Source organism: Colius striatus, chromosome 2 (assembly GCF_028858725.1).
Source record: "Colius striatus isolate bColStr4 chromosome 2, bColStr4.1.hap1, whole genome shotgun sequence".
Lineage (NCBI taxonomy): Eukaryota > Metazoa > Chordata > Aves > Coliiformes > Coliidae > Colius > Colius striatus.
In genome coordinates, this window is record NC_084760.1 from 12,578,722 (window position 1) to 12,606,597 (window position 27,876).

At 36.8% G+C, this 27,876-nt stretch overlaps 1 protein-coding gene across 1 annotated transcript in view; it reads right to left on the reverse strand.

Moving 5' to 3' along the window:
* The window catches only part of BCKDHB (branched chain keto acid dehydrogenase E1 subunit beta), a 135,816-nt gene that overhangs the window by 51,312 nt on the left and 56,628 nt on the right, over positions 1-27,876 (reverse strand). Inside the window, exon 9 of the mRNA XM_061989932.1 lies at positions 2,551-2,637. Coding sequence (XP_061845916.1) covers positions 2,551-2,637 — 87 coding nt within the window. The remainder of the gene's footprint in view (positions 1-2,550; positions 2,638-27,876) is intronic.

The following is a 27,876-nucleotide window of genomic DNA, read 5'->3' on the forward strand; positions in this document are numbered from 1 at the left end:
AATACTCATTCATATCACAGGAAACATCAGTACAAAGGGCAAAGTCACATCATGTAGAGTTTTAAGTTCACTTCATCCTGTTCTTAATGTGTTTGAGAAATCATAGTAAATGACCACTTAATGCAATAATGTGTCCCTTCAAATATTCTGCATTTACAAAGAATAAAGCTTACTTAGTATGCTCTCCAAACTCTGCTTTTAATCTTTCATATGCAAAAAGAAAACTGTTGAATACAGTTTTATTCTATAGTTCATGAGTGAAAGCCACTTCCATTCCTACACTTTTCCTTGAAGTACACATCTCCATGAAGTGTTTATGACAGTTAACTTTTAAAGCAACCTATGTCATTTTATTCACCTTGTTTCTAGTGTGAGATATCGCACAGCAAGGATGGAATAACAATATGGAAACTAACCACCTAATCCAACTGGACACACTTTATTGAGGTCTTATTACTTCCATGTGTAAGAGGAAACTAGAGCCAACTGCAATCCCCCCAATTTTTGGCATTCTCAGAACGCATTGTATCCAACAAAAGAGAATTTAACTTTTTGGTTTTATTTTTACAGCACAGTGATATTAGACATATGGACTTAACTTGATTATTTAGAGATCAAGTGTTTGAATAAAAAAAAGCTGTGTCTTTGTTACACCTAAACAATACTGTTCTTTAAAAAGTTATAATGCCTTGTAAATATTATTCTAATCTCCTTTGCAGTATGAATATTCTTAAAACAGCTGGTATCAAAATTTTAGTATGGATGATAAAAATCTTGCCAGAATGGATATAAAGAGTAATAACAATATGGTTATAACACAGATGCAAGTCAACCCATTCATATGAAAAACACACCATGGATAAATTCAATGCCAAAGAGTTATATTCCAATTTATTCTGAGGTAGCATGTGTGACATTAATATTTCTCAAGATACAAATCCTAGGTCCATAAGAAAGACGAAAATAAATGTATAAGCTCCCATCATGAAATAAATATTTGATTTCAATATTGATAGAAATAAATAGATATTTATTAAAGCATTTTCAATTTTTTCTAAGTGATATTTGGTAAGATACATCTCTAATATTACAAGCAGCTCCAAGATGGATCAATTAGATAAGTATCTTTGTTAGTGGAGGTCTGAGGGGATTAAAAACTCACTTTGTAGTTTCAGAAATATACTGAGTGCCCTATGCTCTTCCAATAATGTTTAGTAATATCTTTTTTCTTTTCAACTCACTGATTTTTCTCCAACAAATATGATTTCGTTTCTTATGCCTGAAAACTGAGACTGCTGCAGGGCTTAAAAGAGTTTCCTCCTTAATCGTTAATAGTAACACAATACTCTAAAAGACAGGCTCTGTCTGTATTTCCTGTTTTTGTAAGAATTTAAGTAAAATCATCACTTTCACCACTCATAGTTGACAGTACCTTCTGAGTTTAGTAGACTTATTTTAATCAGAGAGGCTATCTATAACAGAAGGGAGGTCATATACTAATCACTTAAAAGGATGATAAATATTTAGTTCTTAACAGAGACAAAATTTTGGTAAAAAAATAATGATCTTAATATAATTATATTAAAATCAATACAATTTCTCTTTAAAAGAAATTGTATCAAAAAGACCAAGAAACATAGTTTTCCAACTCCTTATTTATGTTTAATTCAAAATTTGATTACCAGAACAATTAACTCCCTTCTTACAAAAAGGCTAATTCCCAAGCTTTAACTACTGCCTGTATGGTTTGTATTGTGTTAATTTTAGAATCTTGTTTCTCTCTAGTCCTGTAATCTAATTACTGTATAAACATAATAATCAGAACATAGTTATGAGGCAGTGATGGACACAATTAGTTTAGCTCTTTTTATAAAACAGTATCACTTATGTGCATGGGAAAGAAATCACATTAAGAGGTAAATCTGTAAGTACAGCTATAAAACATGTCAGAAAGCTCAAAAAGACTTTCAAAAAAGTTAAAGCCTAATGCTCCAGACAAGTGATAGTGATGTACGTCTCAACCTTTCAAAGCTGTTCCGTGCATACACGCTCTACACATTCCTGAGCACTACCGCAACTATCTGTGAAGCACTTTCACACACAGCTTTCCTAACGCAGACTCTGAACGCTATGTCTAACGCTATATTGCTCTGTGTGCTGCACCTGGGTGCTTTTCCTGTGTCTGATTTCATCATTCCTAGAATGTGTTTTTAATAAGCTTTGGAGATAAAAATCTGAGAAACAGAGAAGAAGTACATTAAAAACAGACTATACATTTTTCCTTTGCATTTGACAGCACACCCTCCCTTCTTTTCAGTGAAAGCTCAATTTTCTAGCTTAGCAGATGCTATGTGCAGCACCTGGTAGGTACATGGTTTCTCATCTGCTTCGGATAAAGTAATGCAAGTATTCACAAAACTGAAACTTAATAGGATTGTAAACGATGACATAAATATTGAAACCTCAACTTTCAATGTAGAAATAAACATACTGTCAAAAGGTAAACATATTCACCCACGCAGAACATTTAAATACAAATAACCTGTTTACCTGAACTGTGGAACTGATTTCAGATGCAAATCCTCCTGTCAAGGGAGCCTCATGGCTAATTAACAATCGTCCAGTCTTCACCACCGACTGAAAAGGAAAAACAAAACCCCAAAAATTAATCAAACTACTGCTCGTTTAGTTACTTACTTGTACTACTTCTGGAATATATGAAATATGTGACATTATTAGCATTGTTAGAATGTAGCTACTTTTCTCCTCTTGCATTTTCACTGAAAGACAAATTGTCCTAAGAGTCTAAATTTAGCAGTTAATAAGATGGTTTTCCACTTTAAGCAAATATCAAGAACATTTGTTTCAACTGAACATGAATTCACCTTATCAATGAAAACTGCAACATTTCTGAAGGAGAATAAGGATTTTAACAAGAGGTCAGTAAAAACTTGGATCTTGAAAATACTGAAAGGTGCACATTTAAAGAAATCTTTCACTGACACATATATATATCTGCACAACCAAATCTTAGGTGAAGTCAGGAATCACAGCTATTCAGAATGTAAAACTGTTAAATAATCAAGAAAACAATGCTGCTTATTTAAGTTTTACACGGCAATTACAGTCAAAAGTTTCTAATTTCAAACCTCAGTGTTTGTGCAATTTTTCGGTAATTTACTTTATAAATTATTATGCAGCACAACATATACAGAAGGTGACCTAAGCATCTTTTCATCACAAAACATATTGTGTTCATTGTGAAACAAAACAATGAAAGCAAAATATTTTTAAGTTGACAGGAGTATAAAGCTTTTCCACATCCAAATATTTATTGAAATTACATGCTAAACTGCCTAGAAATATGGCAGCAAAGTCTCAACTTCTCATAATAAACATTTTATCATTTCATAAGGTGCACAGAAAATTTCTAGAAATGAGCTTCTAGAAATGCACATCAGGAAAAAATCAGATTAATGTATGTTAATCTCTCAAGAACAGTTACAGCCTGATTTTTAAGATAAGTACATAGAGTACTGCTGGCATACCATTAGGCATCACATGGAAAAGCCCAAGACAGCGCTAGCTATCAGGTCAGACTTAATGCCGTTATCTTGAATTTAATGTTTACACCAGCACGTTATCCAGTCAGACGGCTCTGTCTTGACTACATAATGGAATATATTAATGCAATGTCTTAGTTATACACTTTTCCTTCTGATTTAAATACTTTTCTAATTCTATTGCTTTCCTAGCAATGACTCAATCAATGGCTCCAAGCAGGTCATCCAGAGACATACTGGCAAGTCACAGGCATATAAACAAGATAATCTATATACTGTACTATGAAGAGGTTTGACAACATTTGTAGCTAAACAAGGCAGGAAAAGGCATTTCAACAGTTGGAAAATAATCCTCAGTTATGCAGGCTGACTTCTTTAACTTCTTTTGCCAGCACTGCAAGCTCATATCTAAAGAGCAGAGACATTAATTGCACTATAAATCTGTCCAAGTCACCAAAACAACAGTTCAATGAACAAAATGTACACTCCAGTTTTAAGTTGATATAACAAAACCGATACAATCAGTTTTAAGTTGCCCTGGTAAAACTGATAAAACTAATCAGTTTAAACGACTTTTTTGAGAATCTTCTTACTTCTATTTTAAACAAAGATTCTTTTGTATTTATTTGTTCTGAGAGATTCACACTTTGAAATCTTACAATCCACCATTAAAGTTACAGATTTAGTTTCTCAGACTTTAATAGTATGAAACAGGCACTTGTTAGAATGCATAGAAGAAATTCCACATGGGATCAGACCAGCAGTCCAGTATTCTGTCTCCACAGTGGAGATAATGTGATGTTTAGGAAAGAGTAAGAATAGGGCCTTTAACTTGTTCCTTCGCTATTTCTCAGCCTCTAACTATTTTCACATCACAGGTTTCCCAAGCCCAATAGGGTTTCTTGCTCTTAGTAACTGATAATGTTTCTTACATGAATTTATCTATTCTCAAATTGAACTCATGTTAACAGTAAAGAAAAAAAAAATGGGAAAAATCTCATTTTGAAAACCTGCTACTCCTATAAAAGAAACCTTTGCATTTGATTCCCAAGGGCTTCAAGGATTCTTTGTCTGTAGGAACTTAAGAGCAAGCAAGCAGCTGTGATCACAGCCGTGCTAAAAAGCACTATGTATCACTCCTAGTAGCATAGTATTTTGTGCTTTTAGTACCCATCCTAGTTTGGTCAGGGTCAGCATAGATATCTGTAGTGTATTGCCATGTAGAAATACCTTAAAATTTCTCCTAATGGTTAAATCAGAATCAAAATGAGCAGAAATTAATCGCCATTTGGCATTGCAAACCCAGTCCTGTGTTTAATTGCAACTGAGTATTGCAATTCCCAATATTAGAGGCTCTCCTGCATCAATTTCTACATCCCATTAACACTAGTTTCCAAAGTACAGTGAGTGTTTCAGAAAGACATGCAATCTTAATTATGGTGTTTCCAGTGTCTGAAAATGCATCACATGTAGCTATTGCTAAGTTGTTCCAACGTTTAACTGCCTTCCCCATTAAAATTTTGCACCTTATTTCGAAACTAATTTGGCTGACTTCAACTCCAAGCTGTTCGTTCTTATTTTACTTCTGTTTGCTAGATGGAGAAGCTATTATCTCATTTCTGCTCCCCACATGAATATGTTAAGATTGTGATTAAATGATCTCTTAACCACACTTTTCCTAAACTAAGCAGGCTGAGCACTAAATCTTTCACCATACAACACATTTCCAATTCCTTCATCATCCTTACAACCCTACTCTGAATCACCTCCAGCTTTCAATATCCTTCCCAAAGTACACCCATCTGGAAACAGCATTCCAGACTTTTTCAGAACAACGCCAAATATGGAGATAGTATAAGCTCAGTGCCGCAGCTCTTAGATGTATGAGGCTTTTTGGCCAAAGCATAACAACACGAGTCCAGCTTCAACTGATGACTGCGATTCCCTGCTCTTGGGAAAGAGGATTTTGTCCTTAAAGGATAATTGCTTCCTGCAATAAAGATGGAAATATAATGTGCATTTATTGTTTTGTTATGCAAAATTATACTTGGATATGCTGAAAAATATATTGTGGGCCTGAACCCAACTCAGTTAATGAGCCTATCCTGTATTAGAGACTGTCTATTTAATCTATTCCACCAGCTGCTTGTTACCTCTGACATCAGTAATGGTTTTAAATGTGCTCCCTATCTTTGACAGAAGTATAAGAAACAGGTTAAAAAACCCAATTCTGCATGACCTCAGGACTGTACTATTTCCATTCACTAACACAGCCCTTCTATGCCATATAATTAAAAATCAGTGCAGCACTAATGCCTTACCTCTCAAACTACCTTGATTTGTTTTGTCAGCACTATTAAAGCGTTCTCAAACAATGTTGAGTTGTTGATCATATATTTCCAAGTTATTTTTACCTAGCTGCCTCTTCCTTGTTAATTTGTTCTTACTTTTACAGATCATTCTTCCTAATTAATTCACTATAGGGATTTTTTTGTTATAAAAACTGATCCCTACAGTACCAAACTAATAAATTCCTGGTCAAGAGATACTTTGGTTCAGCAAACATACTGGGTCTCTGTATATCTCCTTCATTTTAATTATGATATGGTTGTTCTTATCTTACAGATGACAGTCACTAAAAACAGCAATAGTTGTGATTTTTTTTAAACAAAACTTTTAAATATGCATTAGCATCTAAAAATGTTCCAGTCCATATAACTTGGAACAAAGTCATAGTCCATGATGGAAAAAGAAACTTCCCACATTTGTGGTGTCCTAGAATGGTTATCTTATTTACTTTCTATATCTTCCTATGGAAATTTAATCTTATTTCCTGGATGTAAAATAGTGAATCAGTTAAAAGCTTTGAAAGTAACTGTTCCTCACTCTATAGAGCACAGTGGACATTGTTACTGATTATATTCAGATATCAATGCTCTTCTGTAAAATATTTATTTCATTTTTAAAATATATTATAAATCGTTATTCCCTGTTAGATCAAACAAGGCAAGCATTCAACCTCCAGGATAACAAAATCCCAACACTCAGAAGAGCATTTACAGTCCAAATGAACACAGCATGACATCAGGTAACAGGCTTCTCCATCTTTAAACTTAATGGAAAATGTTGGCACAAAGCTGGAGAAAAAATGTGGTTATACCAGTGTAACTAACTGGCCAGCACAGAATCCTACCATTTTATCATCTTTTAAAAAGGTGGAGTGGTTTCTTTTCATTAGGATTACCTAGAGAGAAGGATGGCCTTTTGAAAGTATGATATATTTTGTCTTCTCACAACCAGACACTTGTTGCATTTCTCTAAGGGCTCGATTGTGGCCTCCATTTCCCTAGCAGCCCCACTCTGTTCTGTCTTCCAAAACCCCAGTCTTTACACTTCTTCAGATTAAAATTTTGTAAACAGATGCATATTCTGCAACTCATGTAGAGTACTTTTAAAAATGCATTTTCAAAACACATGGTGTGGCTTAGGAGACTGGCATCGATAAAAATGATCTTTCTTTACATCCACAACCAGAAGTTGTTGCTTGCTGATCTCTGAAGTCCAAATATACTTCTGAGGGCACTAAGAGATACTGTAGATATCACCTATCTCAAGTTAAATGAAAATGGAAACTTTTGTGGCCATCTTAGATCATCTTAGATCATCGAGATCTAAGAGATCATGCACTTAGAGAGAACGGCTCCTCTTTGTGTCAAGGGTCACTATGCACTTTCACAGCTGTGTTCAGCTGATGCAACGCGGGTTGCTCCCAGAAGGGAGAGGTCCTACGCTACCCAAAACCTCCTGTTCCCAGCTCATCCCTGGCATCTCCTCAAACACTGAAGAGGCCATAGGGTTAGCCAGTTGAAGGAGATAATCCAATTTGTCCTGCAGCAGTGAACAGTTAGCATAAAGCTGCAAACACCACCTCAAAGACAAATTAAGTGATCAGAGACAAAAGACCACAATTCACACACAGAAAGCTTCAGCAGTGCTCCATCCGGAAGGCAGCTGAGACACAGGTTATGGCACGCCACTGTCATTAGAGAAAAGACTACTAAATGAGCCCTACCAGAATCCAATATTGACTATACTTTTCCACCCCACTTTCATTGTCAGAAATGCTTTATATCGGTGTCATTCACAAGGACAACAACAGACGCTGTGTCAGAGCAAAAGGCTAACTGCATGATTGCCCAGATAATGAAATGTAAAAAAGAAAACCTAATGCCTTTGCTTTTAGATTGCACTCTGAAGGTTTTCTGAACTGCAGCCCAGCATTTTTGCAGTGAAGCAGCTGAGCAAATTATTTTCAACCTCCCTGATCACAGTCTTTATCCAAGAGTTTCTGTAATCACTTTTCTGTTCAACTCTCAATTCATCATGTTGGCCGCTTTCTCCCCTCCTACAGGCACTGATGACAGAAGGAAACTGCACAAGTCTGGCACTTCCAAGCACTTTGAAATCTAAGTGCTGACACTACCAATAACATACTGTGCCCTTACTTAGGGGAAAGTAGATTTAAATCAAAACAGGTTTGATAGTGAACTGCATTTTACACCATTACTCTGCACACATAGGAACAATGCTACTTTCAGTGTAACCAGCTGCTTGACTAACACAGCAACCACACTTAAATAAATGATCTGAACCAGAATTTCATAATAAATGGCTGTTCCTGTGCCACAATGGTAAGTTGCCTATTTTCTTTTTAAAAAATCTTGTTATCAGAATAAAAAGATTTTCCATCTCTTACAGAAAAGGGTTTTTTTATGTTCACATTCACTTTAAGTTTTTCCACACTTTTGATCATACCCTTTAGAGACTTCCTGCATAACTGAAAAAATAGCTTTTCAAAATCAGAGAATCTTAAGGGTTGGAAGGGACCTCAAAAGATCATCCAGTCCAACCCCCCCTCCCAGAGCAGGATGACCCAGAGTACGTCACACAGGAACTCATCCAGGTGGGTTTTGAATGTCCCCAGAGAGGAGACTCCACAACCCATCAGGGCAGCCTGTGCCAGTGCTCCCTCACCCTCATAGTGAAGAAATTCTTCCTTGTATTTCTTTGGAACCTCTTGTGTTCCAGCTTATACCCATTGACACTTGTCCTATCATTGGATATCATTGAGAACAGTCTGGCTCCATCCTCCTGACATTCACCCTTTACATATTTGTAAACATTAATGAGATCACCCCTCAGTCTCCTCTAAGCTAAGGAGACCCAGTTCCCTCAGCCTTTCATCACAAGGGAGATGCTCCACTCCCTTCATCACCTTGGTGGCCCTGCACTGAACTCCCTCAAGCAGCTCCCTGTCCCTCTTGAACTGAGGGGCCCAGAACTGGACACAATATTCCAGATGTGGTCTCACGAGGGCAGAGTAGAGGGGGAGTAGAACCTCTTTCGACTTACTGCCCACAGCCCTTCTAATCCACCCTAGGATGCCATTGGCCTTCTTGGCCATGAGGCCACATTGCTGGCTCATGCTCACCCTGCTGCCCACCAGGATCTCCAGGTCCCTTTCCCCTACACTACTCTCTAAGAGTTCATTCCCCAGTCTGTACTGGTACATGGGGTCATTCTTCTCCTGATTACAGACTCTACACTTGCCCTTGTTGAATTTCATTAGATTTCTCACTGCCCATCTCTCCAGTCTGTCCAGGTCTGGTTGAATAGCAGCACAGCCTTCTGGTGTGTCAGCCACTCCCCCAAATTTAGTGTCATCAGCAAACTTGCTGACAGTGCCCTCTGCTCCCTCATCAAAGTCATTAATGAATTTATTGAACAGTACTGGTCCCAGCACTGAACCCTGAGGCATTCCACTAGATACAGGCCTCCAAGAAGACCCTGTCCCACTGATTACAAAATGAAGAATCCAGCAAAAGTACTGAAATTGTTCTGTATTGTATCCCATTTTGCAATAAGCATGTATGAAATTATTTCACCACTGTATAAAAGTGAACATTAATAGAGACATGCCTTTACTGAACAGCAATCAGAATATGGAAGCTTAAAAAAAAAATCTACTTGGAAAAGTTACAATAAATGCCTTGAAAAACATTTTTGTTTTTCATTTTTAGATCAGCTTTAATGAATTTGTGCTTGGACACTGTTAAACCTGAGGGAGGCTGCCTTCCCCAGCACATTAGTTCTACTTTCCTTTTAATGTTTCAATAACAAATGAAATTGCATTGCAGCATTCTTGGTACGGAACATCACAAGCATAGAGACAGAAGTAAGATCCCAGATTTCTCTTCAGTGTTTCCCACAGAGAAATACATAACATAACCTGGCAGATAAATCACTGGAGATTACATTTACTTACACGTGTAGATTCATAGGATTACACATCCCAGATGCAATTAATTGTTTGTGCATGTGTTATACTGAAAATATTAAGAAATGTAGTTATTATGTTCTCAACTTCCAGACATGCCAGAGCCTTATTGGAGTTGAGGGATCTCTGGAAAAACCAAATAGATCCTCAAGTAACTTTTTTTCACGAGGATGCCAAGAGAAGGTACAGAAGGATTTTTAATAGGATGTGTTCTAATAGTCTGGACATTAGAAAGCCTTGTAACTTCCTAATGACCATGATCTAGTTTGCAAATTATAACAGCAGTTTCCCAGGAAGAATTACCTTCTCCTAGGAGCAAGAAAAGCTAGTAATAGTATGCACTATTTAAAGCTCCAACTCAGCAGCAAAAATAATTATTAACATTGAAGAAAAAGTATTAAATAATCTGAATTAAAAGGAAATAAACCAACATATTTGATGTGGTTTTCAACAGCACTAAATCCCCAGAGAAGGAAAAAGAGAGAAAGCCTTCAAATCTATTCTATCATGATGTCTACACCATACTGCCAGAAGCTGACTGAAACTCATTTATCAGTTAAGATGCAAAGACAAACAAGTGACATGAAAAACCATTACTTCATCACACAGAGCTCAACAGCCCAAAGTATGAATAAGACTTCTCAACTACTGGTAATAAGGCAGTCAGCCTCACACACATTTTGTTAAGATTCATAAGGCTACTGTAAGTATAACAAATATATCACAGTATTGCAATTTTATAGCAGAGAATCCTAGCTGAACATTGGCTCCCATGTATATAGATCAAAGATAAAACATCATTCTTATTCCATCGCTTAGGAAGGCCACTGGAGAAAGATTTTTAATGAAAACTTTTGAAATGATAAATGAAAAAACATAAGTAGCTCTGTAATAGATGAGTATGTTGATTATCAGCAAGGAATGCAAAAGAAATCCAATTTCTTTTTAACTTGACACAAATAGCTAAAAAAGTTGACAATTATTTAAACTGATCCACAAATCTTTGTCTTCCTGCTAGTAGTTAATCAAAACAGAGGCTAGTAATCCATTACTGTCTGCTTGTCCAGCTAATGCAGCCGAGGTTTGTGCTTTGTGACCTACAAGCCTGGAATTCATAGACTGCCGATGGCATGGCCAAGGCTGCCGTTACAGGCCCGCGGCCAAGACAGAGCTTGGACCTACTGCCAGCTTCCGAAACACACGGTAAGTTTCCCTAAAGTAATGACCAATTTACATGGTGAGAATGTACAGATCCATTAGGGTTCCCAGACTGCAAAGAGCTCAAAGATGAAGAGGCATCGACTCTGGTTTCTAACATAGACCATACAGACCATATAGACCAATCATGGTGTCACGGTTTGAGATAAGAGTCATTTCTGATAAGGGGGCAGGGGCTGTAAAGATGGCTCCTGTAAGAAGTTGCTCGAAACTCTCCCCATCTCTGAGCCAGATCCACTTCTGGGGCTGAGCCAATTAGATGCCTCCATGATCACTTTTTAAGAAGCAGACGGAAGAGGAGGCTTCTTCCTGTTTCTTTTTTCTTCTGTCCTTCCTTCTTTTCCAGCTGGTGGTGGTGGAAGGAGCTGGAGGAGAGAGAAGTGACCATGCAGACCCCAAGGCCAGTGAGGGAAGAAAGGAGAAGGTGTGCTGGAACAGAGACTCCCCTGCATTCTGCAGAGAGGACTGGTGAAGCTGAGATTTGTTTGTTCTTCATAAAAGACCCCATATCGGGGACAGTGACTATGCCCAGAGCAAGCCATGTCCCATCTGAGGGACCCTGTATCGACAGAAGCCACAGCTGCTGGGAACAACCCACACCAGAGAAGTTCGTTAAGGACTGTGTCCCAGGGGAGGGACCCCATATCAGAGCAGGGGAAGAATGCCAGGAGTCATCCTCATCTGAGAGAAGCAGCAGAGCCTGAGCAGAGTCTGTGAGAGACTGATCACATCCCCCATTCCCTGCCCCCCTGAGCCGTTGAGGGGGCAGGAGGTAGAGATATCGGGAGCAGTGAGCTGGGCCCGGGAAGAAAGGAGGAATGGGGCAGGGAGATCTTAAAGTTCTGGTTGTAATTTTCTCATCATTCTACTCCCTTTTTGCTTTTATTCCATTCTGTTTCTTACAGGTAGTAGAATAAACTTTCCTATTTTCTTCTCTAAGTTGAGTACTGGAGTCTGTTTTGCCCAGAACTGTAATTTGCAGTGAGCTCTCCCTGCCCTTGTCTCAATCCACAAGAACCTTGCTTATCTTTTTACTCCACCATCCTGGTGAGGGTGGGGGTAGATGTGGGTCTGTAAAAGGGTAAAACACTAAGAAGAAACAGGGACAATGGAAAGAACAGAGAAGAGTCCTCCGCTAGTGTTCCAGGCAGCATCCAACCTTAGCACATGAGAGTGGTAAGAGAAGCTATCCTGCTACACAACCCTCCTCTGACTTTGTCTACACCCTTAACTGCCTTCTCTGAAGAAAAAGATAAAAACAAACAAACAAAAACATAAAATAAACCCCAGAAGTTTTTAGTCTAACCTTCTTTCCAATTCATTTCTAATATTTCCTGTTACTGACTGAAATGAAAATATCACATTTATCTCTCAGAAGATCAAGACCAAATAAATATCTCTCTGAGGACTAAGACAAATAGCTCAAATTCAGTGCATCAAAGAAAGTAACATATTTTGCTCAGGAGTCCTCATTCACGATTTGTTCTGATACTCAATGTAAGAAATGTCTGAGTTGTCCAAAAATAAATGATATTCCACAACCAATTCTAAGTTCTCTTATCAGCTTCACTTAAACAATCTAGTATTGTGCTCCTGTTTAAACATACACAGTCTCTTATGGCAGTATAAATAGTTCCCAGGAAGAAGTATGGCCATTGCTCAGATAGTACTTCATTAAGCAGCTGAGGTTTCACTGCCTCTAATCTCAAGTGAGATCCCTACAAAATGAGCAAGGTTTTCATCCCAGCTCTCTCCTACATGGAAGTACATTTTCCAAGCAACAGATCTGACAAAGCATCTCCTTTTAACAAGGATAATAAAGCAAAATTATCAGCATGGGTGTAACAGTCTGCCTGCTCCATTTATCTACATTACCATGTAGACTGTGCTCATCCACCTAAGGGCAAGGGCTCCAGCCCTCAACCATCCTGATGCCCCTCACTACACCTTATCAATATTTTTCTCTGTTGGGGACCCAAGTCTTGCCAATAAGGAAGGGGACAATTTCTGCCTTCGGTCACCAGGCCATGCTCCTACCAACACAGCCCAGGATGCTGTTGGCCCTCACTGCTGCCAGGACTACTGTGGGTCATGCTCATCTTGCTGCCCATCAGGGCCCTCACAAGGGCTTTGCCTGCTGAGCTGCTTCCCAGCCAAGCACTCCTGGCTCTTCTTTCCCAGGTAGAAGACCTTGCTGAATTTCATAAAGTCACTGTCAGTCCATTCCTCCAGCTTACCTATGTTCCTCCTGATGGCAGCCTTGCCTTCAAGCATATCACTTGTTTCCTCCTCAGAGTTTGGTCTCATCTGTTCAGTTTGATGAGGGTGCACTTCACCACCTCCTCCATGTCAATAATGATGTCTGAATAGGACAGGTCCTAATACGGATCTCTGCAGTACTTGCTTGTCACTGGCCTCCAAGGTGGAATACCACACTCTTCCCATTAACCATGACCCTCTAGGCCTAAGCATGTGAACAGCATTATCATCTATCCAGTTGTCCATCTGATCAGAGCATAACATCCTAACTTGGTTATAGGAGTATTTCAAGAGACAGTATCAAAAGTTTGGTGAATTCAAGATGTTATCTATCACTCACCCTGTGTCCACAGATCCAGACACTTATCATAGACAGCAATCATGTTGGTCAAGTATGAGTTAGCCTTAGCAAGGCCATGCTTACTTTTCCTCATCTTCTTAGTATGTTCAGAAATTATGGGAAACTTTCAGTCTGCATGAAGAATACTAGATTTAGTGATTTGAAACAGCATCAAAGCATTTACTGCTAATTCTTCTATGAAATAGACAACATTTTCCTAAACTTGATCACAAAAAGGCCACTGAGTGCTCACTGAAGCAGGAGATATGCACCCATAAGCAGTCTGAGTGCTGTCAGGGACCTGACCCACAGGAGGGAGGCATCCCAGCAATCTCAATACACATTTGCAGAAATGCATCCCAAATCATTATTTAGAATGTAATACTGCAGTTTTCACACAACTCCTTAGTTACATCTGGATGATGGGGGTAGAATGCACCTTCAGCAAAGTTGTAGATGACACAAAACTGGGAGGAGTGGCTGGTAGACCAGAGGGTTGTGCTGCCATTTGGAAGGACCTGCACAGGCTGGAGAAAGGAGCTGGCAGGAACCTCATGAAGTTCAAAAAGAGAAGTGCAAAGTCCTGCACCTGGGGAGGAATAATCCCATGCATAAGTATATGTTGTGGGCTGCACAACTGGAAAGCAGCATGGCAAGGAAGGGACATGGGCATATCCTGGTGGATACCATGTTTACCATGTGCCAGAAATGTGCTCCTGCAGCAAAGAAAGCCAATGGTATCCTGGGTTGCATTAGGAGAAGTGTTGTCAGCCAATCAAGTGAGGTGATCCTTCCCGTCTAGTCAAGACTGGTGAGGCCACACCTAGAGTGCTGTGCCCTGTTCTGCGCTCCTCAGTTCAAGAGAGACATGGACATGTTAAAGAAAGTTCAACAAAGTGCCACAAAGATGATTAAGGGACTGGGATTAAAGGATCTCATCAATGGATATATATACAAAGGGAAGGTGCAAGCAAAACAGAAGCAGGTTCTTTTCAGTGGTACCCAGAAACAGGGTTGCATAGTTTATACTTTTATGCTGTTGTTGCATAATGTACTGGTTAAACCTCACCACTGAAATCCACAGCAGCATGGATCTTCTCCTCAGTTTAAAATGTATGCATGACAGAAACAGTTCATAAAGAACTAATGTGACCACAGCTGGGATACACGTCTGAAACATCTTGCAGAGAAATGTTAGCACAACCATAAAAATTACTGCCTCAGCACATCAGGACTTTATTATTGCAGTATGTATCATTTTACACTTTGAATGCCAAAAATAATTCTGAAATATTAAGATGTCTTCTTCCTGCATAGCACTGAAAACATAATGCTAGTGTGAAGATAATGGTGCAGAGATAATGAGAAATGAAAACAGGCACAGGAGTTATGTGAAGTAACCTGGAAAATTAATAAAAATTAGAATAAAAACCAAAAGATTGGCTTCAGGGCTGGGCAGAACACCCCAAGAAGCAATGAAGACAGTGAATAATAAAACAGTTACGGCCTTTATGTCCTACACAACACTATCAGGGTATGTCTGAGATGTTCAGAGAGATTTATAAGCTTCCTGCAATATCAAGAACTAAGGATAGATTCCCAATGTGTTAGGCACCACAAAAATATAGAGTAGCAGAGAATTCCTCTCCAAAACAGCTTTCCATTTAATAACCAAGGCTGGGGAAAGATAAAAGATATGACACACATCAGAATGTATGTCAGCACAGTTTGGGCTGCTTGATTTATGTTTTGACTGGAAGAGTGATAAACTGAATTTAAAAGGACTGATATTTCTGTCAACCAGAGACTAACTTTCTCATGTCTTTCAGTAAGTTCAGTCTTGTAAAATAATGCTGCTGCAAATACTTTTTAATGCTTTTATAACACCATCCCACATACCCTAAAACAGTTAATTACTAAGAAAATAGTATCTGCTAATAATGACCATAAATATGAAGAAAATGCAGAAAAGTTAGGTTTTGTGTAGATGGATATTCCTGCTTAATCTAAAAGACTTGAAACATACTAACCAACTTCAGTAAGAGATAGGCAAAGAAAATTAGACAGCACAATCTCTTGATATCCTTAAGACAAATTGCTAAATACACCCTGGTATCAATTATTTAGGAAAGAAAACCGATTCAGAAGTCAAAAACAAATTTGAAAATATAAACCACCTGGCTGATTCTAATCACTTCAGATACACTATATTGATTTTGTTGCATTCTTGTCATGAGCCTCTTCATATCTCATTCATTTTTTTTAACCGGAAGTTCTCTTTGAGACACTTAATACTATAAATATAAATGATGGGCAAGGAGTCCCTGTTTACTTCTGAGGAATCCACATGCCAGGGTAGCACTATTGCAAGTCCCAAACTCTTAAGAGACACCTACCTCAGGACTACCAAGGTACCTAAACTCCTGAGTCATTAAGATCTAGCTAGCTCTGTTTAACCCACTCCTCATAACCACCATCTTTCTCTTTGCAGCATCCTAGCTCTTCCAGGTGCTTTAACTCTCGTTTAGTCATACAGAAAACTCCATGAGAAGCAGGAGCTTCAGCATCTAGGCATGCAGCATCTGCTTTATTTCCAATTCCTGAACTTAAGCTCAATTCTAATAGCACAAAGTCATACAGCTCATCACAAGACAAATTAATCCATTTCACTTCAGCTGTTGAACCTTCTTACATATAGGATTCATTGGACTTAGCACCTGAATTACTAACATGAATTATATGGGAAAGCACGAGACAATACAACAGAAAGAAATGAGCAAAATAATCACAATTTTTTTAAACTATAACATAAACCAAGATGGTCAAGTAGATGTCTGAAAGTGAGACCTGTGCCATCTTTGACCCCTTTCAAAAATAAGCATTAGCATGTGGGTTTGCGACAACTATTTGAATGATACAGATTGTTTACATATTTTTGTGTCAAATCTACTGCAAATCTGTGTTTTAAAAATTACTATATCCCTTGTTTATGGTCTTCTGAACACATTTTTTTCTATATTACTTCTCCTTTAAATTAATTTTTCTGAATCAACACCCAATTCTTCTCCTTTCATTCTTTCCTATTCTCCTTTCTACATTTTGTGCTCTCTTCAGTAAAACCATCTAAGCAAGCCTCATGTCATTTCTTCTTAAATCTCCATCCTTTCTTATCAGTTACACAATCTGTATCTGACCTACTTCAACTTATGGAGGAATGAATGAATATACATTTTCAAGGTATATTCATTTTCAGCCTGTTAGCCAAGAAAACAAGAGGTTTTAGATCTCATCTTTTCTCCCCATTTGCCAGTGTCCTGATAGCCACTTTACAGTCAAATGTCTTAGAGATATCAAATTCCAGCAAGCTTGGTAAAAATCTGTCTCTCTGTGTAGAGAGAGATTAATCTCCTTCTAACTTAGTACACAAATAAAACATGTTGCACTTAACACTATTTTCCACAGGTCTTTCAGCAACCAGTAAGCACCGATAAACTTTACTAGCTACTTTTTGTCTATTCAGAAAACAGCTGAGCATCCTAATGAACCTAAATGAGGAATATGGAATCACAGAATCATAGAATGGTAGGGTTGGAAGGGACCTTTAGAGATCATCTAGTCCAATGGTGGAAGGCAGGAAATACTGAATATAAATTTATAGTCTTCATTACTCATGCAGCAATTGTTTTTCATTCCTTATCATAATATTTTATCCGAAGCAAAAATAGAAATCAATTTCTTTGTCTTCATAGTGTTGCGTGGGAAGAGAAAAGATGATAAGGTTAAATCCAAAAATCCATGGAACCTACACCTGAGTTCTCTGGGCTTTCTTCAGGCTTTTATTTTATGAAACATTTCTACTATGTTGTTGGAGTTTTAAAAGCCTCTCCTTTATAGATAATCTTTATTTTTATTATCTGTTACTCTATTTCCTGGCAAATGCCACAATTAGAATCTTTCGGGATATCCTATCAACACCTGTCTTGCGTATCCAAGATAAAACTAATAAAAAGATTAGATTATACTAAAATAAGAACTTGTCCCAAAGCACAAAGGCACTAAAAAGGTTAATCATGTGCCTTTTAGTTCCGGTTGCTCTCAGTTAAATTCATTGCCCACTTCCATTAAGTTTAACGGCCTTTGTGTACAAGTGACTTGGCTACTTCGAGCTACAGTAAGCCAATGACATTTGATGGGTTAGCGTAGGACAATAAAGCCGTAACATACAAAGTGACCTAGAAACTGTCATGAAATAGATGCACTTCTCATTGACGTCAATGGAAGTCTCTTCAATGACAGACACCAAATCAAGCCTCATATCTGAGTCAGTCATTTCCTGACACACAATGGAACTACATTTAATTGCTACATTCAATCTTTTTAGTACAAGTGTTAGCTTGTAGTGACTGTAATGACTGTTGTGACTGACACAAAAGAAAATCTACCTATAGAGCAAGAAATATATTTTACTTTTAAATAGCCTTCCCCGATGAACCAAAAATTCATGAAAGTAACCTGGGAAAAACAGACTGCTTCCATTAATTGATATAAATATTTCCATTGTACTGATCACCATAGCATCAAAATGAGTCAGCAGCACGAACAAATTATGTGCATTAAGAGTTTATAAATATTCTCTATTTATCAAGTGTATGCTGCTCAAAGAACCATCTCTTTGGTTTCTTGTATCTAAATTAAACATGGTAACACAGATGTTGTTATTTTTCACTTAGACGAATGGCTAAAAAGATGCGTTAAATCTTTTACATGCTTATCAACTAAAAGACAGCAGTCATCTTTGAAAATAACAGAATAATCAAAGGCTGTAAACTTTACTTCAGAGGTCTGAATATTGCTGAATAATAAAAGTCTTTGTTCCCTCCTTTCTGCTTATTACACAATATTAACAAATCTGAGACACAGTGTTACTTTAAACACTTTGAAGTGCGATAGTGTAATTACCACAAGGTTTTTCACCCAAGACACTAAGGCAGTTTTTACATACAACAAAGATATGTTCAATGTAGATAAGTTCAATTTTTTATGTTTAATGTAGATATGATGCAGACAGAAAACCTTGCAAACCACATAAGGTGTAAATGAGCCCTTCTTTGCTTTGATTTTCTCATGTAACACTGTTGAACAACACTCATTTCAAGTCAGAAATTAATTCTCCATCACTGTAGTCATTGAAATGCCTCATTTGCATGCTCTGCATGCACAAGGACCAAGAGAGAAGATATTAAATATGGATCCCCAGAAATACCAACGAACTCTGTACAGCTCATATCAATAAAAGTATAACCAAACTGAGAAAGACTATATTGACCAGAAGGTCAATTCATTCTTGGAGAGCAGTAATTACCAGAACTGTAGATCAGCTATGGATCATTACAAAACTTGGTTTGGTAGTGGAAGAGACAAAAGGAAAACCAGTTAGTCTGTATTACAGTTGGTAAACAATATGGTTGTTTACTAGTTCTCTCCATTTTTCTAATCTGAGCAACATTTTCACTTTCTTAATGGAGGAATAAGAAAAACACTTAGACAGACTACCTTTCACAGATGCTCAAGTTAGTACCCAATAATTAAATCTATTTATCTGCTATCCTTTGGAACTCTGTTTTTGCACAAAGCCTGTCATGAGAAAGTTTATCAGAGTTTCCAGATTTTGCAGGCAAAATTTTCCAGAGGAATATGTAAACATTTTTGAGAGGCTGTTGCTTAGCCTTTGTTATCACTTATTTTCCTCAAATGGGAATCAGCATAGCAGATATTAAACAGCTAGCATGCAGAATGCAGAAAAGTGGAAAAACAAACTAAGTGGTTTTACTGTAGTGCCTTGAAGAAAATTCAGGAAAAAAAAAAAAATCTACATTTTTAAAGCTACTGGAAGACCAAAAATACAAACTTCTACTTACATTACACAACAATGAAAAAAGACAATGTATATTTCATAAATGCAAAAAACATGGCACAAAGAAAATAAATAATAAAGAAAATATTCTAATTTTGTGACAGAAAGGGCATAAAGGCATCTGACAAATGCAAATCACAATCTCTTCTTCTCTATACTCCTGCATTTCTAATACTTTTTATCATAGAATCACAGAATGGTAGAGTTGGAAGTGACCTTTGGAGATTAAGTTATAAAAGCTATGAGCCTCTATTAGTCTGTTCCAAATGTTTTATCTAAAGATCAGTATAACTATTACCACTAAGTCATTTATTTCTTCATAAGTTTGCAAATGTACACAAGATTGATAGTATCTTGAGAATGTGTGTGGTAAAAGCTTAAAATCTCATCACAATAGTCCTTGGTACTTTGCTGAATCATCAGATTGCTCAATGGTGTTGGTTCTTACAATAATTTAGGTGATCATTAAATTAAGAAAGAACATACAAGGGGGAAAGAATATGAGTATTCCTACTTTGCAATTACCATTATTTTGATCTTTTCCAATACTAAAAATATAAAATAGTATTTTATTATAGTGTATTAAAGGTCAGAAAACCACCTAACACTGTGATGCTTTAAGTAAAAAAAGTTCCAATCTTATTAAATAATTGCAACTATTGAAGTCACAGGAAAAAATATATAGCTAAACTTATCTCCTTTAATAATCAAATTCCAATGTGATACTAAATCAGTTCCAAAATAAGAAAAGTCCCATATATTAGTTTTCCAATTACTCCAAGTAATTGCCCCAAGAAAATCTCTACATTTTGCAACATTTCATTAGTGCAAGCAAATGTAATTAGGTAAAGCAACCAAGACCTTTAAGGTTTAACCTGAAAACAGCTACATCAATCATGATTATGCTTTTTAAATCAAGACACATAATGTGTATGTTACAGGGCATGTCACTACTTTGTACACATTTGATTGTCCAGTAGAAGGGACAATTAATATGTGATTAGGTAGACTAATATATTTCTTTTCTTTCACAGGAAAATACAGCTGTTAAAGTATATTAACACAAACTGCTGATAGGGGTTTTTTAATATCTAAAAATCACATTTTCCTCTAGTCAAACCATTATTTAAAACACATTAAGCTCTAAGCCAGAAAAAATTAAAGAGATTTCTCTAATACCAACAAAACACTGTAGCTGGTAATTAGAAATTAATTGTTTCCACAAGCTTTTTAAAATGCAACATTTGTTGCCATCATATTGCAAATAGTCCAACACTAACAAATGGAAAACTAAGAGTCACGTTGCTGTGTTTAATTATCCAAATTTCTTTTTTTTCTCCTCAGTTCTAACTCTGTTTTCTCTGAAAGGGAAAAGCTGAGAGAAAAGAATCAGAATTTCTAAATGGATTAAAGAAACTGAAATTTCTAAGAGAAATCTTTCAAAAATCTGAAAAAAAATATTACTTTTGCTTTTTCTTGGGAAATCACGAATCAGTTTTCTTGAATACGATAAATAGAATCATAGAATGGTAGGGTTGGAAGGGACCTCCAAAGATCATCTAGTCTAACCTCCTGCAGAAGCAGGTCAACCTAGATCGGGTCGTATAAGAACATGTTCAGGCAGGTCTTGAAGATCTCCAAGGAAGGAGCCTCCACAACTCCTCATCTCCCCTCAGTCTTCTCTTTTGTAGACTAAACAGCCACTTACTTTTTAAATTCACAATAGAGTCCCATTTTACAGTGATTTTAGTCTTTTAAGTCCATTTTGCTTAAGAAATTTGTAAGCTTCCCAACACAGCGCTATCATGAAGGTTAAATTCTAAGTAAGATATCAGCAAATGCATCACAAATGCCAGAAATTATTAATACTTAGTGGCAATGTTTGACCACAGGCCAAAAGAGTGGGTTTACAGTTTTGGCATTTGCAGAACAAGTAACTTAATAAAACTGGCAATGTGTGGTTTTTAAGCTGGATGGAGAAATCACAACACACACTTAACAGCAGGAGTATATTTCACTGTAACCAAGTAGTTGTAAGTTACCACTTACTGTTTTTCTGACCGGGAAAGTTTTACTAGCATTCTCTGTAAATGATAACACATCTTAAGCTACAAGACATAAACAAAAGCACAGTTCCAACTGACAGCCCACTGGGCTGCTGATTTAAGTAATGTGACTACAGTTTAAACACAATATTGCTTAGCCAAGTGGATCAATACCTCACATATGGTTCAAATGGAACAAAATTGCATGATCTTAAAATGGCATCATTGCTAAGTATGTATAATGCTGGCAGCCTCTTCATGAAATTCAGGCCAAATGAACAATTCTCCTCACATCACACGATTTTAAGAAGCAATAAGGATTATGCTAATGCTTAACATGATTATTTTAGATTGCTTCAGATTAAGACCTTCTGGTACTTTACTAATTCCATGTCTGGCTGCTTTTCTTCTTCTGTGTCACCTTTCATATTCTATCACCTCAAAAGAGAATTAAAAACAGCTTGAACTAATTCTTCCTGGGTTTTTTTTGTTTTGTTTTTAAGTTTCATAAATAAAAATCTTACCTTTTCTTTTAACAAAATAAACTTGCAAAACAACCACATAACACCAGCTCCTCTAGCTCACAAGCTATAATCTTGATAAACGGCAAATGTATTTGCAGGGTCAAAACACCGATAGAAAAGTAGGAAAGGAGAACAGTCTCAAGGACACTATAAAATATTTTCTCTATTCTAACATCTATCGAAAGTGAAAAGCACCTGATTGCCCTGCATGCTTAGCACTGTACTGAGATCTGTTATGTGATAAGTAAAATCACAGCAGTTCCTGAGCTATACAGCTGGAGACTTCTTAGTCAAGCCATGGCCATAAGGGCAAGTGAATCAAAAATATGATATTCCAGCACTGGAAAATTAATCTCCTGCTTTTCTCTCAGATGTCATTGGTCCATTCTGCTTATCCTACCAGTACAGCCCCACAACTTCCCTTCCTCTAAAAGCAGAAATGTCATATTTACAAATATCTAAATGATGGGTGTAGGAGGTTGGGGCATCGTGTTTTGATGGTATCTAGCAACAGGACAAGGGGTGATGGGATGAAGTTGGAATATAAAAAGTTCCATTTAAAAATAGGAAAAAACTACTTTACTGTGAGGGTGAGGGAGCCCTGGCACAGGCTGCCCAGGGAGAGTGTGGAGTCTCCTTCCTTGGAGGTCTTCAGGACCCGCCTGGACATGTTCTTGTGTGACATGATCTAGGTGGACCTGCTTCTGCAGGGAGGTTGGACTAGATGATCTCTAAAGGTCCCTTCCAACCCCTACCATTCTGTGATTCTGTGATATAACAATATTTCTCTTCATTGGCTCCTCCTTGTCCAGTATTTATGGCTGTAATTAGACTGTACTTCAGGTACAAAGGATAAAAGTTAATATAACATGCCCCCAAAGATGGATATCTGAAAGGAGAGCAGTAGCAAACCATAGAATGTTGCAGTGGTAATTCCTCCTGCTCTCTGTGTTTCAAAGATTAAAAAATAACCACTGGAATCAAAGTCTATTATTCTTTACTACTTTTTTGATGCCTAGTAGAGGAATAGCAAAGCTTTCCTCTTTTTCAGCAGAGAAAATACAATACACTCAGATCCCAATAATGAACAAGTACACAGATTTCCAGAGACTAATATAAAAGGTCAATATTAAAGGTAAATTAGCTGTGCATCTTCCAAAAGATGAAGTTACATGGGTGCCACAGCATCACTAATCAGCTGCTCTATCCATTTTCTGCAATTTAAAACAACTGTAACTTGAAACGTTTGCCAGAATAATTTAAAACATTAGGCAGGAAAGTAAATCAGTTCTATTTTTAAAAATATTATTTTCAAGTACTCTTTAATACAAGAATAAAATATTGCATGTTTTACTTTCCCACTTTAAATTACAACTAACAATAAGGCAAATTATACAAAATCTTGTTATTTACATCAAAACCAGTAACTAGCAGTCCCTTTCAGATACCATTTGTCTGTAACCTGCCCAGGAATCTGAAACTTAACTTAAATACTCTAGTTGACCATAAAATTTACAAAGGAATACAACAGTTGTCCTAAGACATTCAGGTCCTAAGACCTGAACTTAAGAGTCACAACAGACGTGTGCAAGTGTTAAATAGCAATGACACCTATTGAAGGCATTACTGTCACAGAAGTAAAGCTAAAGCTGAGGTAGGCTTAATGAAAGTCACTAGGTAAAAGTGAGAAGGGGAGCAAAGTGATTAATATGATGCTAAATGCTAGTGCAATGTTTCTCTTGCTGTAGCTTTTGACAAGTCTATTAGACTATTTAAATAATACAAGCCTAAATTTCCTATACAATGTTTTACAACTCATCTACATATGATGTCTCCATAAAATGAAGTGTAATCTTCAACTGTAATTTCATCACTTAAAGAAATGTAGCATAAGCCTACAACTCTCATTCTTCTGTCTTTTAGAAGTACTTTTTCATATCCCAAGATTTCTCTTCCGCAGAGTTTTTTTTCTCAAGGTGTTAGAAGTCATCTTATTCTTTCTTCTAGACCCTTAATTTCACTTTTTACATATCTTTGCTTCGATACACTCCCAATCTTGCTTTAGTTTTTTCATCTTAGGTACAAAAGCCAAAGATAAATGCAGAGGACTATAAAGGTAATCTAATATAACAGCAGGTTCCAGAAATGCCAGTCACAATTCATGCATCATTATACTCTACTAAAAAAATCATATAACACAATCAGAGGCTTTCCAAGCACACCCAACCACAATTCTCCACCTTAGTAAGTCAAACTTGTACAAGTAACATCCATAATCTATAAGCATCTGCTTACATATTTAAGAGATTCAATTCAGTCTTGCTATTCTAACACCACTCACTATAATTCATACAGTCAAAATAAACAGCTCAGTAGATTAGACCATGCTTTCAGATATGGATGACTAGTTTTAGTAAATGTAAATGCCCATGCAAAACCCATGCAAAGAGGAAAAAAAACCAAGCTGTAGTTTACACTTCTTATGGAAAGTCTGTGCAATTAAAGTCTGGCAAATATATACAGAACTAAATTTTTCGTAAGCCATTTAGACAGTTTTAAATACAGACAAAGCTACTTCATGTCACTTGAAAAAAAAAAAATCTATATGCAAGTAAGCTGGGAGTGAATTTCAAGCAGAACAAACTAAGACCAAAAGGTGAGATCTGTTCCTTTAAATTGCCTTGTATTATCTGCAAAAGGATATTCTGCACAACAGGCAGTTTATTCGTTTTTCAGGAGTAGTTCTATATAACATTTGAAATTAAATCAAAGACAAAAAAAATGCTAAAATTCTCTGCTGCAATGTAGTACAATAGATAAATCTAGAATTCTTTTTTCTGAATTTTATTACTTTTATGGTAAGAAAAAGTCTTCAGGAAGTTCTGAAACAAACACATCGGTTTAAGATTTTCGATGCATATCAAACAAAACTAAATTTTGAATACTTGTAGAAACAGTTTTTAATATCAAAAGTGTATTTTCCAAATGTAAACAGCTAGAAAAAAAGTCTGATTTGATTCACAGAAAAAAAAGTTATTTCCAGACACAGTTTTCCCTTGTGTTCAACCACAATTCAGTCATGTAATAATTAACATCCGTATACCACATTTTAGGATATTTTTCACAGCATGATAGTAATTTTTTTGTTGCAAAAGTAAAGTATCCAGCAAAGCCTATGAAATTCCATCCTACTTTATCATATTATTAAGTGTGATATTACAAAAACTTCAGACAGTGCAAGCTACGTGCAAAGAAAAAATAAGCAAATTGGAAGGTTTTCAAATTAGCTCTATCTCCATCTGATACAAATAGCAACGAAGAACTTACATATATCCAAGAAATCAAGCATTTCAACATGTTAAAAGTCTTAATTTGAGTCAGAGCCTTCAAAAGATACATAACAAGACAACACTGGAAATTATTGTTTTCTATCAGGAGTCAATTAGATTAGCAAACATTCAGGATCTCATGCATTAATTCAGCTCACCAGATCTGCAGAGGGAAATAGCCTGACAGGCTAAAGAATTACAAGAGACTTGGAGGATTTTAGTAGTGCACCACCACAGATTAATAGGAAAAGTTCTTTTTTTAAATATACTGAGTTTATTTAGCAGAAACCTCTTGATTTTGGTGAGGATTATTGTGTAGCAGAAATTGAAAGCGGTCCATAAGTACAGGGTCCATAGAACAAAACAAGATAGCCCAGACACACATTAGTAGCAATGGAAAAGGTAACAGCATAACGACAATTAAGTCTAATAACATAGCTATAAGGTCAGAGTTTAGCCTGTCCTCCTACCAAGTACAGCTCTATGAGCTTTGGTAAAAATCTTAATGAGTAAATATCTTAATGAAAAACAAAGACCTTATTATAGTAAAAAAGTAAAAAAAAAGATTAAAACAACGTTTACATTTGGAAATCTCTGCAGTCTACATAGTTTATGCAGCTTATGCTCGAATGACAAGCAGTTCAGATTGCCTTCACAGAAAGCTATCAATAAGAACTGTGGAAAGTGCTTACAATAAGCCAAATGCAATGTCATGCTATTAATAAATGCATATGTTATTACATAATAATTCACTAAAAAGGTTACATCTTACGATCACAAATTTCAATATTATCTTAAAAATTACAGTATTGCAGATATACTTCAAACTACATTCTCTTAGGGTAGAAGTTAATAACACACAAGAAGCAAAGACCTACAGCACCTGAATCCTGAAATAAAAAATAGTTTTAAAAAGTAGCTGTCTCAACTAAGTGATAAAAGCAGCTGTAGACATTTAAAGAAAGGCAATACCATAGAGAAGTAATAATTATGTCTACGGAAGAATGATTCACATATTACCAACGTGGAATTTCATCCCCACTTCCATTAGAATTCATCAGCACCAGTTGCAATGGAAAAAGAAATAAAAACACATATTGGAGCTCTAAAATTGTTTCTAACTATAGACTACACAACGCTACTCATTTATTTGCATAAGTGCCTTTAAATCTGAAGCTTGCAATAGGAAATGTGGGCAAAGGGGAAAGTTTTGTGAGGAATTCATCGGTGCTCTATTCATCAATGTTAAAAAACTACACACAAATGTCTGTTCTGTATTTAATCAAGGTTTTCAATAATCAGACTCTTTCTCAAGTATCACTCAATACCTAGGTAAAAACCAGACAGGGGAATTAAAAGATTGCAAACTATTTTTATATTAGGAAGGAGAAAGGAAAAAACAGAACTATATATACACAAATGCCTGAGCTTCAAGGTACCTCTCTGAAACAAGATGCATGGGAACAAACAACAAGGCTTCTACTCAAAGCTTTCTTGAAATACAGAAGATCAAAAGACATGAATAATTGGTTTCTAAAATGGTTTTATATATTCTGATAACTAAAATGACTGCCTGCAAGCATGGTTCCAGTCTTCTGCTTCTGGAAGCCAAGCAAAGTCCACAGCATGCTCTGGCAACCTGAATGTACAAGACACAAGTGGAAACAGTGATGTTAACTGTCATCATGCAAGCATACTGCAGCTTTAATCTAGGTACAAGATCCATTCAGTAACAAATCCAAGGAGCAGCATGTAAAATGGCAGAAGATCAAGAATAGATATCCAAGAAATACAAATACGATCCCAGGATACCTGTGTTACAATTGTACAGTTCAATGCCTGGTGAGTGCAGTTAATGCATAAAAAACCCACATCAGGCTCACTGATCTTGATTTTCCTTTATTCTCAGTCCAGTTAGATGAAGTAGACTTAAAGGAATGGGAACAGCAAGCTGGTAGACCAATAGGTCTGCTAGGACATGCTGCCTATTAAGTATAGGACACCAAAGATCTACTACTGATAATTCTTTGTTCAGTCTGATAACAATGGCCGACAAAAATGTCACCTGCACATTAAGGAGAAAGCTCTAATGCACACTGTAGAAATGCATTCTATCAAATAGCCTTGATGGAAAACAGACCCCATTCTCCCCCAGTTCTTCATTACCCATCGGTTCCTACTGTGGCTGCTACTTTTTGCTCTGATTTGCTCTTCCCAATGAGAGGGTAGATGTCTTTTCAACCTGATGAGCATTCATGCAGACCTCCATGGTCAGGTCTGCAAGAGTTCTTCTTCATTATGCGAGACGGGAGTGACCAGACACCAATATGATGTGCATCAACTCCAA